The sequence below is a fragment of the Helianthus annuus genome, chromosome 11, assembly GCF_002127325.2.
Source record: "Helianthus annuus cultivar XRQ/B chromosome 11, HanXRQr2.0-SUNRISE, whole genome shotgun sequence".
NCBI classification, from domain to species: domain Eukaryota; kingdom Viridiplantae; phylum Streptophyta; class Magnoliopsida; order Asterales; family Asteraceae; genus Helianthus; species Helianthus annuus.
This window is the reverse complement of record NC_035443.2, coordinates 543,870-564,669: the sequence shown is the minus strand read 5'-3', so window position 1 is coordinate 564,669 and position 20,800 is coordinate 543,870. Positions and strand designations below refer to the sequence as shown.

The following is a 20,800-nucleotide window of genomic DNA, read 5'->3' as shown; positions in this document are numbered from 1 at the left end:
GTCAACCTGCAAAAACTAATGTAATTTTGGGACACAAGTCTAACACAACTTTCTAGATTGTGTTGTATCCGTGTTCATGTCAAATTTTGAGTTTGTATTGGGTTCAACCCACGAAGCCACAAATCGGACTTATTAAACACACCTACTTGTTAATTGTTGGGCATTAAACCAGGACTAAAATTCAACATCACACTAGTATAAGTATTAAAAAAACTAGACTGATGTGACCCCAGAAATGTAGTTTTGTCCTTGACTTATTTGGTTGATAAATTCAACGACTCATATGATAATATGCAATCACACTAGTATAAGTATTAAAAAAAAAAAAAACTAGACTGATGTGATCCCAGAAATGTAGTTTTGTCCTTGACTTATTTGGTTGACAAATTCAATGACTCATATGATAATCTGCAATTCTCATACGGCAGAAAACAGATAAAAATATAAGTTATCTCTTTAGAACTCTCTGTGTCTTTATCCTTATTACATCACACGCACTTTGTTTCTTCAGACACCGGAGCAATAATGGCAGTGGCATCAGCGTCTATGTTAGTAGCATTGAAGACTTTCTTCATTATATCGGCATGGGTAATGGCAGCTGTGCTTGTTTACTCATTTGCCGCGGATGGCCAAGCCTCTTGTTTCCAGCCAAGCGAATGGTAATCTTTGTGAACAGGCTAGAACTATATATTTGTTCTTCTAATGATGAATGTTTCAATCGTTTGTCAAATTTATGGCAGGTGGATGCAAGTGGCAGAGTATGATTATATTGTGATTATACTTCCTATAATGGTAAGCAAGTTTATTTGAATTTTTCAAGGCTAAGTTATTGTTTGTTTGATATTTAACTATTCCCTAAACATAATAGCCCCTACTTATACTAACAAAACTACCTTTTAAAGCTAACTGTCGGATCGTGTCGTTGTTTTACACAAGTACCGAAATCACATGCTAATCCGATGTCACTTTACTTTCGTTGTTGTTTTTATACTATAACTCGTTAGAGCAGCAGAGTGATATTTTGTTCGGAATGCACATGTTTCTGTTTTAGATTTCTAGCTAATTCATATTGAATGGTTGTATACTGGTAATCTTTAGGCGTTGTTTTTCTACAAGGAATCAAGCTGGATCAAGAGAATTGGTTTTATAATTATATCATTTTTTTGTGGAAGGTAATTTCTATATACATGATGGAATCTATACATGTTTGAGTTGGTCTTATATTCTAGCTTGTTTCCCTTTTATAGCTTTGTTAACTGTGGATACATTGCTATTCTGTTCTACCAATTGTCACCTGAAGAGTCTATGAAAGATCCATTATACTTTGTGCTAGCGAGACGTCAAAACCGGTAAGAATGAAGGACAGTGCATATATATCCTGCTTAAAATGAGGCCTGTTGTCAAGATTACAATCACTTCGTGAGAATATATATCTGCATATACTATTTTCTCTTTGTTTAATGTTAACCTAACTGTCATCCATATTGTTCGATCCCATATAGTGATACCAGACTAGACCTGCTCCTATCCTATTCCTCTTGTTGTCGTCGTTTACATGAAAAAAAGTTAACACCATTAGAAATGCTAATTAAGTTCATACATATTGTGCTTTAACCCTGATTTCCATTACTCGAAAGCATGCGATTCAGAACACCCAAAATCACATTTTAACTCAACCGTCCCGATGAGGACATCCTGGTGGTCAAGTGGTGTTCTTCACAACTAAAAGGTTGGGAGTTCAAATCATGTAAGGTATAGGTGTTGGGTTGTGGAGGATTTGACTAGTAGGGGTGTTGTTACACTCCTTCTGCATCTAGCAGGGGTGTTATGCGTTATACTCCTCCTGCAGCTAGCAGGAGTATTCTCTGTTAGTATGACTAAGTCAACAACCCTAATTGTAACCCCTATATATACTTCTTATTCATGTCTGTAACTTCTGGAGCACCTAATAAAGAAAAGAACTAGTTGTGGGAGTGGATGTAGGTCAGATTAGACCGAACCACTATAAATCTTGTGTTCTTGTTCTTGTGATTTAGAGTGTGTGAGTGTGTGTGCTTGTTGCAGATTGTTCTTGTGTTTGTGGAATCGTGTTCTTGGTCCTAACAACTGGTATCAGAGCTCAGGCTCTTGATCGATTCACACAAACTACGTTAGAGGTGAAGAAGAAGAACACTTACCTGTTGAAGAACAAGCCGTGGTCTCGGGTTTCAGTCACAGTCGCAGGCATAGCGTCTAGGGTTTCTGAACCAGCCGCCACTAGCACAGCTGCCACCGCCGTCAGTTCCTAACTCCGATTAGGGCTCCAATTTGAAGACATCTTCAGCAGATTGCGACTAGGGTTTCAATAACCCAGTAGCCGCCGCCTAGGGTTACAAAATTGAAGGCCATCCTTGCTAGATATCGCATCTAGGGTTCCAAAATTGAAGACCTAGGGTTTCAATTCTGCACTTGAGTTGCTTGATTTTGTGAAGTTTGTGGGAGCAGGTCGTAGGAAGAAGAAAGAACAGGGCGTTCTTTTTTTTTCTTTGTTTCTTTAAGAGAAAATCAGCTTTCTCTTATTTGCAAAAAGGCCCCTCAACTTTGACCAAAGAGATAAGTACTGAGATACAAGTGCTAAACCGTCCGTTTGAAGATCAAAGAAACTTGAATCGGGTGTTTTCTGTTTCTATTTGTTTCAGTGTTGGTTTTCTATCTGTTTCGATTTCAGTTTCGTTTTAGTCGTGCTTGTGTTATCATGGCAGAAGACGGGAAGGTGCAAATCGAAAAGTTTGACGGGAAGAAGTTTGGTTGGTGGAAGATGCAGATTGAAGCATTACTTTGTCAGAAAGACTTAGATGTAGTGCTCGAGGATGAAAGGCCAGAAAAGATGCCACAAGCAGATTGGGATAGGATGGATAAGAAAGCCAGGGCAGTGATAACGCTTTCTCTATCGGAGAATGTTGCATTCAATATCCAGAAGGAGACCTCAGCTAGAGGAATGATGGCAGCATTATCGAATATGTATGAGAAGCCTTCTGCAGCGAACAAGGTTTATCTTATTCGAGAGCTTGTGAATACTAGGATGAGGGAAGGTGATTCAATCACAGCGCACATCAGTAACTTAAACTCGATATTGTCTCGGTTGGTGTTTGTGAACATCAAGTTTGATGATGAGGTTCAAGCCCTATTGTTATTGTCCTCGTTACCCGATAGTTGGTCCGGAACCGTAACTGCTGTTACGAGCTCTTCAGATACGAGCAAGTTTACGTTTGTGAAGATGCGGGATCTTATTCTGGGGGAAGATGTCCGAAGAAGAAATTCAGGTGGATCATCGGGTGATTTAATGCATGTTGGCAGAGGAAGGAAGAATAACAGATGTAGTGGCAGCAAGAACAGAAAGAGGAGTCAGTCTAGGGCTCGAAATGATGTGACCTGTTGGAACTGTAAAGAGGTTGGACATTTTAGGAATCAATGTCCAAATGAAAAGAAAGAAGTTAACGCTGCAGTAGACCACTCAGATGATGAAGTTTTGATCTGTAATGTGGAGAGCAGTGTGGATTCCTGGGTTATGGATTCGGGTGCTTCATTTCACGCTACCCACAACAGTGAAGCACTGCGAAATCTGAAAGAAGGAGATTTTGGTAAGGTAAGACTAGCGAACGATGAGATTCTTGATGTGACGAGCATGGGTGACTTAGATCTGAAGACTCCAGTCGGTTCATGGACTTTGAAGGATGTCCGGGTAATTCCAAGTCTGAAGAAACAGTTGATTTCTGTTGGGCAGTTGGATGAACAGGGGCACGAGGTTAAGTTCAGGAACGGGCAGTGGAAGGTTCTAAAGGGAAATCTAGTCATAGCTCGAGGAAAGAAACGGGGTTCGCTGTATATGGTCAGTTTACCATCTGAGGGAGTAACCGTCCCAGTTCAGAAGAAGACCAAGATCCGGTTCACAGAATCTCGTGGGCAGAAGAAGGTTTGTTTTGCAAGAGACAAACCCAAAGCCAAAGGCCAGATTCAGGTTGAACGTGCTAGGAAAGGTTCAGAGAAACCAGTCAAGAGTATTCGTGGCAGTGGGAGCACAAGTAATGCTTCAGTCAGAACTCCCAGATGACAGTGGGTTAAGAGAACCAGTATTCCAGCGGTAAAAGTCTCTCCAGTTGATTACCTGCTTTATTCGGAGAGTGTTTGTTCTCAGGATGTTCCAGGATCGGGCAGTTCGTGTCAGTGGGAGCCGATAGGAACAGAGAACGAGTCACGAGTAGTGACTGATGAGTTGAAGCTCAGTGGGAGCTTCAACGGGCCTTCAGGTTAACCGATGAGAAGGCCGCCCACAACTAGTGAAGATGAAATGTTTACAGAGGTACTTATGAATATGAAGTTGCATGGAGTGCAGTTTGAAGTTGTCAAAGCCTCCAAGTGGGAGATTGTTGGGTTGTGGAGGATTTGACTAGTAGGGGTGTTGTTACACTCCTTCTGCATCTAGCAGGGGTGTTATGCGTTACACTCCTCCTGCAGCTAGCAGGAGTATTCTCTGTTAGTATGACTAAGTCAACAACCCTAATTGTAACCCCTATATATACTTCTTATTCATGTCTGTAACTTCTGGAGCACCTAATAAAGAAAAGAACTAGTTGTGGGAGTGGATGTAGGTCAGATTAGACCGAACCACTATAAATCTTGTGTTCTTGTTCTTGTGATTTAGAGTGTGTGAGTGTGTGTGCTTGTTGCAGATTGTTCTTGTGTTTGTGGAATCGTGTTCTTGGTCCTAACAATAGGTTGTGTTGTGTTGTATATCCTAAAAAATCTAGGAGTCGTTAAAAAACATTTTAACCCAACCTGGCATAGACTCGGCTAATTGAATGCAAACAAAGATCTATATAAACTTATAATTTTATCTTATTTATCTGTTAGGGATGTCAATACTGGACGCACGGCACGATATTCTCTTGTAATAGCAAAAGTAATGGTTACTGCGATAGGCTGCTACCTCCTGGGGGTAATAATTTTCGCCTATATCACTGATGGATCTCCATTCCATATGGAAGTACTCACACCGTAAACTTCGTTTTCTTTCTTTTTTTTTTTTCTGATTCTGGGAAAAACTAAATAGAATTATGTTGTGTTTAAACTACACTAGATGTGACATTGATGAATTCTCACAGGTGCATGATAACAGCGATTATAGATATCTCGATCCACACTGTTGTTTACTCGGTAACTCGCATTCATCAGTTTTTGTGCTTTATTGATATTTGTTAATCTTTATCTCCACAACAAGAATATATCTATATAAGTGTTGATTAATTTCAGGTATGGATAGCATATAAGGAGACAAGTTGGATAAGTGCTGTCTTTTGGATAATTGTACTTGTATGTTTTAGTAGGTAAGTAATTATCAAAACTAAGTAACTTTCAAAATGATATAAGTTCCACATTCATATCGGTTTTCTACATTATTATAAACTATAAAACTAAGTAACATTTTTCTGTTCTTAGTGTTTGATTAATATGGATTGTTGTTGGCAGCATTGGTTTATTCGTATACATATTGCGAGAACTCTTCACTCTCTCTCCTGAGCAGCCTCTTTCTGTTATACTTTTCAACAAAACTAACAGGTAAATACGATATGGCCGGTTTACATGAATAATATTATGCATTATATATGTATTCTTAAAGTGATTCGTGGTTCAGTTATTTTTGTTTCCATATCTGTATTTGTCATTTTCACCATTGGTCGTCACGTGTTTCTGATGTTTGCATATTGAGTGAACTAAGACATGTCACATGGGAGGAATCTAAATTTTGAATGTTGTTGGTTTGATTCCAGGGATAGGCCATCAAGTGATCCTCTATTGAATGAGCACACAGATGTATAAACACAACATTTGCAGTAACGATATGAAGGTGTGTTTTGAAGTTGTTATATACAAAGTTGAGGATTCGAGGCTTATTTGTGGAAAATTTGTGGTGTGTATGTCTTTACTTAAAATAACATTAATAAGAATTTGGTGAAGTAGCTAAAGCAATTGTTATGAGAATTCAGTAGGTCACTAGTGTATCATGTGTGAAGACTTAAAAGTCTCATCTATAGAGAAGGATATACGTATAAAACAGAGTTAAGTGAATGGAAGGTTACTATGGTTTTACATAGGCCGGCCCCCAATTCACACCCTTGATCCCCCATCGTATAAAACAAAATTTGTTTCGAAAATCAATTAGTTAGTCTAGGATTTATATGTGCTAACGGATACGTATTTAGCAAATATGAATTAGAACATGTCTCCCTTTGTTTGGTTTTTTATTGATTAATCTATGACGACGCCGACCATGTTGGTTCAGGCCCCAAGCTTGGTTACACAGAAATAACGAAAGCTTGGATTGGTGAAACTACATTATGAACTCACACATATATAGCACTAAAGCTAATGAAGTGAACGCTACAATATGGGAAATATGACCCACGATTTGACCACACTAATTAAACACATGCAACACTTAGACTTATGCAGATATAACGTAAGTAAAAACAAACTCTTCTTATTGACCAACTTGACCTATTCAAAGATATTCGATATCTGCTCCATTTCGGTGACCCGCGTTGAACCCGTGACCCACGAACAAACCCGAGTAAAGCCAACAGTCACCCCCTTAATTGGTGTTTATTCGTACCACTCTTTTACGACACCCGCATCACCGTCTCCTTTCGAACCATCTCGACTTCTACCGGACACCCGACCTCAACCTCGGTCACGTCCAAAGTCTTCATCTACTCGACCTATCCTAGACACCCCGATCTTCTCCTCGACCGAGTCCAAAGTCATCCACCATTGGCTATTGTTTGTCACCACACATACAGAACCCGTTTGCGCATAAGACTTCTGTGACTCGAGAGCCTTCTTCTACTGGTTAAGAAAACAAAGTCACCCGCTTCTACGGTTTTCTTTCACCCATCAAACGAACCAATTCAACGCCACCTTCTTTGAAATCTATCTGCTCGTGATAATCTCCCCATTTTTTGGTTACCTACCCACAACCTACGGCCGGATTTCTTCACTTTCGGTTAAACTTACAATGCCAAGACGTCACACCTACACCTTTTCTTCCTCGAAACCAACTTGTTCTTGAACACAGACCAAAAGAAAAACAAGGCTCTCTATACTAGTGCCTCTACTATCTTTTCTTCTCCCTGCTAAGCAAGATCGAATTCACAACCACCTGTTGATGAATCTTTTTGGTCTGCTTGTTCCGCAAATCTGATCGGAAAGCTTTTGCCAAAAGAACAAAACAACTGCTTTCTTCCATCACCTCTAACAGCCACAAAACACAAGTGTTTATTACCGGTCACCCCGTCGTCTCAAGCGGTACTCCCCACAACAACGACTTACCCGAAACACCTCGCCAACTCTATCTACTACTATTAATAATCTCCTATTGCAACCCACATTTTGGAACCAAAACCCGTAATCATTGACCCACCAGCGCTTCTACTGCTCTCCCAGCCCCCCACCCGAAGGCCACTCCTCCCTTCGAAAGGCGACTCTCAAAACGGCCCTCTTCAGCTTCGCTCTGATACCAAATGTTGATTCAGGCCCAAGCTTGGTTACAAAAGAATCACGAAAATAACAAAAGTTTGGAATCGAAAATGTGCACCGGTGAAAATAAATTATGAACTCACACTTTCATTCATCGAATAGAAAATACATATATAGCACCAACCCGAACCGAAGAAATACATTTTTAAATCAATCAAGGCCGCCCCAGAGGGGGTGCGGGGTGGGCGACGGCAGAGGGCCCAAACCCTCCGGGGGCCCAAATCTTTTTTTAATTTTGTATAGAATTTACGTTGTATAAGCTATAATATATATGCACTGAATTGAATTGATAGATGAAACAAACAAGCTCTTGTTGGGGTCGTGCTTAAATAACAAAGGAGATGCGGGTTCTAATCTTGGCGTCTCCAAGTTCTCTATTTTAGCTTATTTTTTGGTTTTTTTTAGCTGCATATGGTATTTAATGCCTAATTTTGTCAACTGCATATTTCCCTTTAATAATAAATTACACAAATTGTCCTTTAGTTATTTATCAAATTTCATCTTCTGTCCTTTATCTTTAAAATGCACACTCCATGTCCTTTACGACTAAATTAAGCACACTAGGGGTGTTCAAAATTCGTTTCGAATTCGAAAAATTCGAAATTCGAGTAAATTCGTTTATCAAGAATTCGTTTCGATTATAAAAATTCGAATTCGAATTCGATTCAATTCGAGTAAAGTAAATCGAATACGAATCGAATACGAATTTATAGTTTCAAATTCGATTCGAAATTCGAATAAAAATTATATATTTTTATTTATTATTTTATATATAATACAAATATAAATTTTATTAGGCTATAATATAAATTATTCCATGTATTAAAATTACCGATCATCAAACCCACTACATGACCTATAACCAAAACCTAAGTAACAAATCTATCAATAGATTTCGAACCTTAAAAATATTAACTTATAATGTGGAGTGATAATTCCCGACTTCTCATTTTGAATTTTAGACTTATGGTACTTTAGCTTCTTTAAAATTTATGTTCATTTTGATAGTTTTTTTACATGTTTTAAAAGAATCCGGATCAAATCGAATTTATTCGAATTCGATTCGAATTCGAATTTTTAGTCGAATACGAATTGGGTTTTTTATTCGAATCGAATTGGGTAGATTTTAATCGAATACGAATTGAAGGAAAAATAAAAATTATTCGAATAATTCGAAAATTTGATATTCGATTCGATGAACACCCCTAAGCACACCTCATGTCCTATACGACTAAGTTAAGCACATTCCATGTCCTTTACAACTTAACCTCTGCCATGTGCCCCTCACGTGAGGGGGCAAAAGCGACATTTTCAACCATTTCTCTTCCCAGGCTTCATTAATTGCACTTTGGCTGCAAATATAAGGGTTGCTATATATTATGTGTAATGCAGTTTGTTTTGTCTAATTTAAAGGTTTTAATAGTATTGAAATAATTGGCTGCATTGTAATGCATAATTGGCTGCAAATATTTAGCGAGCAGATTCACGGTGGGCGAGTTTATATATGGATCCTCATGGTTGCCTTCTACTGGAGTTGCATTATTAGCTGGTTTATCTCATTAACTTTATTCTGACATATATATACTTGCGGATCGATTTAAACATGTAAAACCCATGTTGTTGGATATATATATATATATATATATATATATATATATAGCTTATAAGGTGAAACATGATACTACAGTATCTTGAACTATAAATAATGTTAATGTGTTCGGTTCAAAACGGTACGGGTCGAAATGGTACGCGTCGAAACAGTTCGCGTCGTAACTGATAATTGCAGCCAAAGTGCAATAGAATGGCTCAATATTTGCAGCCAAAGTGGATCTGATAGTGCATTACAATTGTGTGTAATATTGCAACGAAATTCCAACCAATATTGCATTAGAATGCAACCGATATTTGCAGCCAAAGTGCAATAAAATGGCTCAATATTTGCAGCCAAAGTGGAGCCAATATGCATCTGATAGTGCATTACAATCACGTGTCATATTGCAGCGAAAGTCCAACCAATATTGCACTACAATGGTTCATTACAATGTAACCGATATTTGCAGCCAAAGTGCAATAGAATGGCTCAATATATGCAGCCAATTATGCATTACAATGCAGCCAATTATTTCAATATTATTAAAACCTTTAAATTAGACAAAACAAACTGCATTACACATAATATATAGCAACCCTTATATTTGCCCCCTCACGTGAGGGGCACATGGCAGAGGTTAAGTTGTAAAGGATATGGAGTGTGCTTAATTTAGTCGTAAAGGACATGGGGTGTGCTTAGTTTAGTCGTAAAGGACATGGAGTGTGCATTTTAAAGATAAAGTACAGATGATGAAATTTGATAAATAACCAAAGGACAATTTGTGTAATTTTGTCTAACTATTTTTATTACTTTCACATAAAATTTAGTAATTAAATAATTGATGAGTTTATAATACATGGTAATTTGCGAATAGGGCCTAAAATTTTAATCCCACACAGAGCCAAAAAAAAAAAAAAAAAAAAGAATTTGTGATTTTCGAAGACGGCCCTGAAATCAATCCATTCTGACCCGAGACCCGACACCAAACCAAACCCGGCCCGCGTATTTTAAGAGGCATTAAATGAGAAATGCAGATCCAACCAATGTTTTAAAAACCCGATTTTAAAACATTGGATCCAACTGCTCTCCTAGAAATCCAAGACCACATGGAAGGAGCTGACATAACTTTCAATTTAATATTTACTTTAGTCAACGTATAACACAACAAGGAATAAATATAAATATAAACAAACACTCTGTTTCACAGACGCCGGAGCAATAATGGCAGCCTCACCGTGGATACTAGCAGTATTGAAGACTCTGTTCATGGTATTGACGTGTATAATGGCAGCTGCGGTTGCTTACACATTAATCATGGATGGTGACTCCTCTTGTTTTGACCCAACCGCATGGTAATGGTAATTAATTTACAAGCTTACATTACAGATATCAGTAATATATCCAACACTTTTTGTCATCATGATCCCATCAACCCATCATGTTTTTGTTTTCTCAAATACAAAGTCCAGTTTAGTATTTAGCTGAAATAACTATTTCAATTGGTTTGTATTTCAAATTCACATATAGATCTACTGCCGGCCCTCCTGTAAGCTAGCTAGGTTGTGGATTTTATTAGATCTGGTTTGGTACTGATAGATAGATAGGCCTTTTTAAAATTAACCTTTTGTATTATTGTGATGAAGAAGAATTTCCTTTGATGTGATATCATACAGAATTTGTTTGTTGCAGGTGGACACAAGTGGTAGAGACAGATTTTTTTGAATTTATGATTCCTGTAGTGGTAAGCAACTTCATTTCATTTGCACCCTTGTTTTCAACTAGAACGCGTAGGTTGTTATGTCCTCTAGGAAAACTCAAATCGATGAAGCATAACGATTGATGATACGTGTATCAAGAGCAGTACAGCCCCAAATTACTAACTACAGAAAGATAGAGTAAGGCATTGGCTACACGTAACGCTTGTCCCCATCCCCCTCTTGATGTAATTTGATTTGATTTGATATGTATACTGGCATATAGATGGTTCTATACTGGTGTATAAAGGTGGGGAGGCTAGCTAGTACATTCAGGAAAATATAAGGGGGATACGTTTAGCACAACCCGTAAAGTAATATGTGGTTGAAAAATATCTTTTTTTTATCTCTTGAATCAGTTGGACTAAAATGTGATTGTATACTGGTAATCTTTCTTTAGGCTTGGTTTTTCTACAAGGAGTCAAGCTGGATCAAGAGACTTGTTCTTGTATTTGTAATGCTTTGGTGTGGAAGGTAACCTTCTTTTAGTTTATCACCAGTGGAACATGTGTTCTATGTTGGAAATCAGGCCCTTGATCAAATAAACAAACACGTAATATGAACAAACTTGTTCGACTCTTTTATTAATTTATCAATGAAAGCACACTAATTACAATGACCCTAACCATCTATTTATACTAAACTTATTCTAGTCCTAACCCGACTCAAACTCTATTAATAAAATAAACAAAACATCCTATCCTACCCATACTAGAATTAATTTACTTGCATGACATCCTAAACCTACCATAATTCAAAGCCTACAAACTAGATAAACCTATCTAATAAACCTAACAATTATCCATATAAAGACTCAATAAACAATTCAGTATAATTATCTATAGCCCGTCTTTATCTTTATCTCCTAATTCAAGATTAACTTCTTCATTCTCCCCCTTAATCTTGAATTGGACTCACTTCATATCCGCATCGTTATCGACTACTCCAATCCCTTGACCTCGCTTCTTGCTACTTGCTAATTCGTTCTTGCTTGCTTGTGTTCTTTCACTCTTTTCTTGCTTTAGCTGAAAACGGTTTTCTTTCTAAAACGTGCTTTCTCGCTTGATTCGAATTTGTTCTTACTTGCTTGCTTCGAATCAACTTTCTTTCTAACTTGCTATTCGAACCATGCGGTTCGGTCTTTCTCGTTCTTCTTTACGAACCACACACGTTCGCTTCTTTCTTTCTTTCGGTTATCGATTATCTTTCTTCTTTCTGATCGACTTCCGTTCTTTCTTTCTTGTGGCTTGCTACTTTCTTACTTTCTTGCAACACCATCTTTCTTTCTTTCTTTCTTATGAGGCCATCTTACTTTCTCCCGAAGCGACGCCTGCCTCTTTTTTTCACTTTCTTGTGGCGCCTCTTCTATCTTTCTTGCTTGCTTAATCCAAATTGGATTTTTACACGAAAAACTTCCCGAAAAAAAATCACCCGTTGACTTCCCTTCATGGCTAAGAAGCTTTTGAAACCCAACCTAGATTAAACCCTTTTGCTACTCCTTTTGGTCGATCAACACAACCTCCAAATATCTTTGGTTAAAAACAATATCAAAAGCACAAAGTGTATCTTTGTTTTGCTCCAAAGAATTAGCCGACAAAAATTTACTCCTTAGTTAAATTTTTCTTCCCATGCATATCCATACCCAACAACAGTAACATCACCCAAAAATCTAAGCCTGACTAAATGATCTTTATAAGCCTTATGTCCACCTCCGTATAACCTCCAATTGCAGCACCGACTTTTATTGTCACCTTCACCATTTATTTTTTCTACTCTTCTTCGTCTTCAACTTCTACCGGTTCCGCCACCATTGCAGCCCCGCGAGGGGTTGCTCCCCCTTCTAGGAAAACGACTCTCAAAACCGCAGGCACCAAGCTCTGATACCAATTGTTGGAAATCAGGCCCTTGATCAAATAAACAAACACGTAATATGAACAAACTTGTTCGACTCTTTTATTAATTTATCAATGAAAGCACACTAATTACAATGACCCTAACCATCTATTTATACTAAACTTATTCTAGTCCTAACCCGACTCAAACTCTATTAATAAAATAAACAAAACATCCTATCCTACCCATACTAGAATTAATTTACTTGCATGACATCCTAAACCTACCATAATTCAAAGCCTACAAACTAGATAAACCTATCTAATAAACCTAACAATTATCCATATAAAGACTCAATAAACAATTCAGTATAATTATCTATAGCCCGTCTTTATCTTTATCTCCTAATTCAAGATTAACTTCTTCATTCTATATGTATAATAATCTTGATATTGTAACTTATGTTTACCTTCTCCTTTTCAAGTATACACCATGGTGTTGGCACTTATTTAGGTTTCCATTTTTCTTCCCTTTTACAGCGTTGTTACCTGTGGATACATTGCTTTGCAGTTCTTCAAATTGTCACCTGAAGAATCTTTAAAAGACCCAATATATTTTGTTCTGTGTAAACATCAGAACGAGTAAGAATAAAGGACACTGGAATCCATTATATTTTGTTCAACTTACTCGGTGAATATGTATTTCTTGGTGTATGTTATAATGACTCTCATCCAAATGGTGTTACCATATATATTTCTTAGGGATTCCATGAGACACACGACACGATCCCCTGTTGTAATTGCAAAAGTAATTGTTACTGCAATGGGCTGCTACATGCTGGGACTAATAATTTATGCATTTGCCGTTGATGGATTTCCATTCTATGTGGAACTACTCACACCGTAAACTTCTCTTCTTTTTTCTTTTTAATTTCTGGGAAAGCCTAAAATAAATAGAATGTTTTCTGTGTGTAATTCGATCCGACTTAAATATACCTTCGCAGGTGCATGATAACATCGCTGATTGATGTCTCTATCCACATTGTGGTTTTCTCGGTAGATTTCCATTCGTCATTTCTTTTACGTAATTACTAACTTTTCATCTTTATCTCCTCAACATACTGTTGGTTAATTTGGATAAGTGTTGTTTTTTGGATAGGTGTGGATAGCATATAAGGAATCAAGCTGGACAAGTGCTGTTTTTTGGATACTTCTACTCGTATGTTTTAGCGGGTAAGTATTTATCGTTAAAATGATACAGCCTGGTTTAAAACATATATATGAAGTCTGATGTTCCTATTAGTTGCTGTTTAACTATTAATATTATTTGTATATGGCAGCATTGGTATCTGTGTATACATAGTGCGGGAATTGTTCTACCTCTCACCTGGGGAGCCTGTTTCCCTTATAATTTTCAATAAAAGGAACAGGCAAGTTCAACAAACAGTTTATGTTAAGTCTAGGGAGGGAAGAATCCTAATTTTCATTGTTGGGTTTATTGTTTTTGCAGTGATACGAGGTCAAGTGATCCTCTATTGATGGTGCATTCGGATGTATAACTACACTTTGTAACAATGTAATTCTTTTTTTTTTAATAGTGACATCCTAGCTGGACCAAAGTGTATGATTGACACCTTAATGTATGATTGACACCTTAATGAAATTATGTTCCTGCTATTGGAATGAATCTATTGAGAGAGAGAGGCCGAAAGTTTCTTATTGTTCTTGATTGAATTGGTGAAAACAAATGATACATATTCGGTTCTATATATACATCAAAGAACGATTAATAACTACTCCTAACTTAGGCTAATAATAATAATAATAATGGTAACAGCATAACCTATGATATATATCTAACATGGCCTTATAATAATAATACGATCTAGCTTAATATGAAATTCCGTCTAATACCCTCCCGTAAGCTAGATCAACGTCATTGCTGACTCTTCAGGTGTGTTCATCTTTGAACTGTAATAATTCCTTTAGACGTGAAAACACTTTAAGCTGCAGTGCCTTAGTGAGTATATCTGCAACTTGATTTCCAGTGGAGCAGAAACGAACTTCTATATCGTTGTTCTTGATCAAGTCTCGGATGAAATGATACTTAATCCTTATATGTTTACTTTTCCCATGAAACATAGGATCTTTGGCTAAACATATTGTGGATTTATTATCACAATGGATGATCACAGGACCATTTACTTCTTCATGCAGCTCGTTTAGGATCCCTTTGAGCCAGAGTGCTTGACAGCCAGCTAAGGAGAGAGCAATATACTCTGCTTCTGTTGATGATAACGCCACAACCTTTTGTTTTTTCGATTGCCATGCTATTGTTCCTGTTCCCAGTTGAAATACATACCCGGATGTGCTTTTACTGTCGTCGATATTCCCTGCATAATCGCTGTCGCTGTAACCGATTAGCTTTCCTTTGCCTCCCTTTGAATACACTAATCCTTGATCTAGTGTTCCCTTTATATATCTAAGTATTCTTTTCCCAGCTTCCCAGTGACTTCGCTTTGGTTGTTCCATGAATTGACTTATCTTATTTACTGCAAACATTATATCCGGTCTAGTATTGGTTAAGTACATAAGACTCCCAACCAATCTCCTGTATAAATTAGGTTCTACTTCGTCATCTGGATCTTGTTTTGTCAAACGTAAACCATATTCCATGGGAGTTGAAATCCCTGAGCAGTTCATCATGTTGAATTTACTTAGTAAGCTCTTTGCATATTGTTGTTGGGTTAGAATGATATTCCCATTATCGAACGAAACTTCCATTCCCAGAAAGTAGTGTAGGATTCCCATATCAGTCATTTCAAACTCCTTTTTCATTAATTCCTTAAAGGATTCAATGCTAGATAATGAATCACTTGCAATAATAAGATCATCTACATATAGGCAAATGATTATCTTTTCCTCTTTTGACATTTTAGTGAATAGAGTGTGTTCATAAATGCACCTTTTGAATCCATGAGTGGCAAAGTATCCTTCTATTCTGCTATACCATGCTCTCGGAGCTTGTTTTAAACCATATAAAGCCTTTTTTAACTTACACACCTTTCTTTCCTTACCCTTTACCACATATCCTTCCGGTTGTTCGATAAACACCTGTTCTTTTAAATATCCATTTAAGAAGGCTGTTTTTACGTCCATTTGATGTAAATGCCATCCGTGGTGTGCTGCTAATGCTAAAACAAGTCGAACTGTATCAAACCTGATGACTGGTGCAAAGACATCTTGATAGTCTATTCCGTATTTCTGATTGTAACCTTTCACGACCAACCTTGCTTTGTGTTTGCTAATCTGTCCATGTTCATCATACTTAGTTTTATATATCCATTTGACGCCAATTGGTGTTTGGTTCAAAGGTGGATCCACTAATTCCCATGTGTCATTCTTTATAATTGATTCCATTTCTCTATCCATGGCATCTTGCCATATTGTTTCTTTGCTTGCTTCAACATAGGTTGTTGGATCCGTATCTGCATATAACACAAAATTCACTACTCCGCTTGTATTTCCTTGATCTTTCCTGTAGAGTTCTCTTACTTGTGCTTCAGTTAATTCTGTTGTATCGTGATATACTTGAGTTATCGGTTTAGTTCTAATAACTTCGTTCTCAGAGTCTGATGAAGAATCATTATTTTCATTATTTCCTGTTTCTTCAACATCTGTCGGACTTTCATTGTAACTTCCCGGTATTTCAGCTTCTATGTTAGTATGTTGAACATTATCTTCATCATTTGGTGTCGGTAGATCGATTTGATCATCTACAGCTACAGCTGCATCATCATCATCTCCACTTGTGTTACTTATTTCTATCCGAAGCCCACTATCATTTTCTTTATTTGTCGCCCAATGTTGATTTTCGCTGAAAATCACATCTCTACTTATTATCATCTTGTGTGTTATTGGGTTGAATAACTTGTATCCCTTGCTGTGTTCACTATACCCAACAAAGATAGCCCGCTCAGTTTTGTCGTCTAACTTGGAGCGATTTTGCTTGGGGATATGCACATATGCAATGCAGCCAAATACCCGTAGATGATCTACATTAGGTTTTTTCCCACTCCACGCTTCTTGTGGAGTCAATTTTGGCACACTCTTGGTGGTCGCCCGATTTAACAAGTAGGTGGCACAGGCCACTGCTTCGGCCCAATAGGTATTCGGTAGCTCTTTCATTTTTAACATGCTTCTGCTTAATTCCATTAAAGTTCTATTCTTCCTTTCGGCTACTCCATTTTGCTGGGGTGTGTAACTTGTCGTAAGTTGATGATGTATTCCATTATTCTTAAGAAAATTTTGAAATTCATGTCCGCAGTATTCTCCTCCTCTATCTGTTCTTATGCCCTTTACCTTGCGTTCTATCTGATTTTCTACTTGTTGTTTGAAATTCTTAAAGTAATGTAATGCATCAGATTTGAGTTTTAGAAAATATACCCAAGTCTTTCTTGAGAAATCATCTATGAACGTAATAAAGTATTTGCAGCCTCCAATCGATGGTGTGTTCATAGGTCCACATATATCCGAGTGAACCAATTGTAGTGGTTCACTTGCTCGCCATTTAGCCTTCTTGGAGAATGGTTTTCTAGCATGTTTGCCGAAAACACATCCCTCACATACATGTTCAGATTTGTTGATCTTCGGCAGCCCATTAACTATTCCATTCTTCCCCATATCGTGTAAAGTTTCAAGGTTTAAGTGGCCATATCTTCTATGCCATAATGTCGAGTTGTCTTGAGTAGTCATATTGCATACTCTTGGTACCACATCATGATTCAGATTTAATGGATACATTTTGTTTCCGGTCATCTTCACCACACCGATACAACGTCCGGACGAGTCATGAATCACACATCCTTTGTCATTGAAACATACATCATAGCCTTTTTGTACTAGTTGTCCAACACTTAAGAGATTGTGTTTAAGACCTGCTACATAGAATACATTTGGGATTCGTTTCTCATAACCTTTAATCTTAACATTTACATCACCGCATCCGAGAACTTCCAACCTTTTGTCATCGCCGGTCCGGACTTCACGTCTTTCTGAATCATTTAGATTTATAAATAAATCTCTGTTGCCCGTCATATGATTACTACAACCACTATCAAGATACCAACAGTCGTTCTTGACAACTTCTTCCGTATTAAAGATCATAAACATCGTGTCTTCGGTTTCATCTTCAGTGTCATCTTTATGCATCAGTACATTGCTTGACCGTTCTCCTTCTTCACGCTTATTACAGAATCTTGCCGTGTGCCCTAACCTTTGGCAATTATAACACCTGATCATTCTGTTGAATTTACCCTTACCTTTCCCTCGTCCCCTTTCGGAGTTATCAAATCTAGAAAATCTAGATTTATCATATCCGTTACTATGGACTTGGAAAGCTTGTTCCACCGATGTATTATCGTCATATTGCCGTAATCTTAATTCATGCGATTGAAGGATACCTAACAATTCTTCGGTGGAAATTGTATTTAAATCCTTCGACTCTTCAATCGCTACCACAACCGATTCATATTTCCTAGTCAGACTTCTTAGAATCTTTTCAACAACGCGTTGTTCTTCTAATCGTTCATCATTCATACGTAACTGATTTACTATTATTGTAATTCGGTTAACATAATCTTCTACGGTTTCAGTTTCTTTCATTCGTAAACCGTCAAATTCACATCTTAGGGTTTGAAGTCTTACCGTTTTAACCCGATTTTCGCCCCTGTAGGCTTTGTGTAATACTTCCCACGCGTCTTTTGATGTTCTACATGTCGCTATACGTTCAAACACCGTCTCGTTCACTGCCTGGAATATGATATGCAGTGCTTTCTTGTCCCTTTTTATCTTTTCTTTGTAAATATTCTGTTCATTTTCCGGTGCCCCTGTCGCAATTTCTGTATATCCTTCCTCTACAATCGTCCACAAGTCTTGTGATTCTAGTAAAACCTTCATCTGTATGTGCCAATGGTAGTAATTTTGTCCCAGTAATTTTGGAGTCTGGGTTTGAATTCCACCATTAGATGCCACGTTTGTCGTCATTTGATGTGATTGTATGGATTATGTATCGTTGATATTGATATCTGGTTTCGGATCGGTGGTTCTGATACCACTATATTGGAATGAATCTATTGAGAGAGAGAGGCCGAAAGTTTCTTATTGTTCTTGATTGAATTGGTGAAAACAAATGATACATATTCGGTTCTATATATACATCAGAGAACGATTAATAACTACTCCTAACTTAGGCTAATAATAATAATAATAATGGTAACAGCATAACCTATGATATATATCTAACATGGCCTTATAATAATAATACGATCTAGCTTAATATGAAATTCCGTCTAATACCTGCTTGTGTTTGTACAACCCTAAGCTATCTCATAGTACTCAAGGGAGCTTTAGTACCTCAAATCCACACCAAATCTTGGCCTTTGGTACCCAAAGGTTTCCAAATTTCATCTAATTGGTTTTTCAAACAGTGCTTATGCACGATGTGAATCCTTAATCTTGAATTAAGGAGATAAAGATCAAGAGGTGTTATAGATAATTCTTGGTGAATTATTTATGGAGTTTTTTATACTTAATGATGAAACAGCGGTTAACCAAGGGAGGTTAATTCACTGGTCTCGTCAAGTAGGGTTATCCCTTCTTTCCGAGGATCGGTGGCTGGATCGTCCGTTGATCTGTCTCCTGCACAAGGAAAACACACCGTGACTCGTAACAAGGAGGATGGGGTGGGTGTTGCTCCTTGTTACCACTCTCCGGGGTGAGAATCAATAATTTGCTTGTGAGCAAAGTGTGTGATAGTAGTAAGAGTGAGAGAGTTGATCAGTGATACCTCAAACCTGGACCGGGATGGGTATATATAGCCGAAGAGTGAAGGAGGGTAATTGAGTGGCTAGACTGACAACGCGCAGCCCCTTGCGGGTATGTCAGGCGCGTAGGTCATGGAGGTGACGCCACGTCCCGCTGTGGTTGTCAGTCTGTGTGCCAGCGTTGCTTACGTGTGGACTGACAGATAACTGCTATCAGTGCCACTTGCTGTTTTGGCCACCTAAGTCAAGGTGCCAGTCCCACTTGCGTCGTGAATAGGATGCGGTGCTGGGCCGCATCGCTATCTGCGGCAATTGCGGTTGTTTCCGCGTCCCTTGCTTTGACGAAACTGTGTATAGGATGTGGTGCTAAGCCGCATCGCTATGTGCGGTAACTGCCGTTGTTACCGCATCCCTTGTCGTGACGAAAACATCCGTTTTGAACACAAGGTAAGTCTTCTCATCACTTGACCGATTGGATTCGGCAAATGCGTTCGCGCGTGCCCGCACGGATGCAGATAAGTCCTTGCTGGTGGGGGTGTTTGATAAAGGTGATGGTCACTCACAACTGCTTCGATGCGAGAATTGGGACCATAACCCTTCAATTACAAAAATCAAATGAAACTTGCTTGGATCGATTCTTCACCCAAAGAAACCTTAGTGAGCGTAGAATATCCAATATATTGTCTATCTCCAAACTTGCTTTTATTTTTTAGGATGTTATGTATTTTTTAAAACTAGTATTTAGGACCCGTGCTTTGCGGCGGAACTCTTAAACTAAACAAACAGTCGACGTAAAAACGTTGAACCACACATGCGTGTTGCAGTATGTTAACTTGCAAAAATTAGACTGAAACGTAAAACACAAAAAAGAATAACTAAGTTGACTTATAACTCGCGCATTGCGGCAAGGCCGTTAAACTACAAAACAAAATAACGTAAAACTTTGAACCACACACGTGCGTTGCAGGGTGTTAATTTCCAAAATTTAGATTGAAACGTAAAATAACAAATTTGTAAAAGATGAAAACTAAGTATTAAGGTAAAAGATGAAAAATGTTTTGAGACAAAGTTGTTATAGACAAAACCTATAGGGTGAAAAGTGTCTAAAAAAATATTGCAACTCTTACAAATAAAAACTTACAATTAGCAAAAGTATGAAGAAAATGAATCATGCATTACCTAATTGTACATAAAGTATATAGTCACTTGTACAAAATTAAACACTAT

At 37.8% G+C, this 20,800-nt stretch overlaps 2 protein-coding genes across 3 annotated transcripts; both read left to right on the top strand.

Annotated features, from left to right (window-relative positions):
• Positions 1-423: 423 nt before the first annotated feature.
• LOC110889050 lies at positions 424-6,147 on the top strand. Of its 2 annotated transcripts, XM_022136537.2 has the most exons (9): positions 427-659; positions 741-792; positions 1,099-1,172; positions 1,248-1,349; positions 4,891-5,034; positions 5,142-5,193; positions 5,290-5,363; positions 5,506-5,595; positions 5,808-6,147. In XM_022136537.2, exons 1-9 carry the CDS (start codon positions 526-528, stop codon positions 5,854-5,856), a joined length of 771 nt encoding a protein of 256 aa, XP_021992229.1. In that variant the 5' UTR covers positions 427-525; the 3' UTR covers positions 5,857-6,147. The 2 variants fall into 2 exon arrangements, with proteins under 2 accessions (XP_035835356.1, XP_021992229.1); XM_035979463.1 differs by lacking the exon at positions 1,248-1,349 and having other exon boundaries at positions 424-659.
• Positions 6,148-10,375: 4,228 nt separating this feature from the next.
• Positions 10,376-14,426, top strand: LOC110889051. The gene is made up of 9 exons (XM_022136539.2): positions 10,376-10,515; positions 10,853-10,904; positions 11,318-11,391; positions 13,290-13,391; positions 13,512-13,652; positions 13,754-13,805; positions 13,909-13,982; positions 14,090-14,179; positions 14,260-14,426. The coding sequence occupies exons 1-9, from the start codon at positions 10,385-10,387 to the stop codon at positions 14,306-14,308; spliced, it is 765 nt and encodes a 254-aa protein (XP_021992231.1). The 5' UTR covers positions 10,376-10,384; the 3' UTR covers positions 14,309-14,426.
• Positions 14,427-20,800: the final 6,374 nt, after the last annotated feature.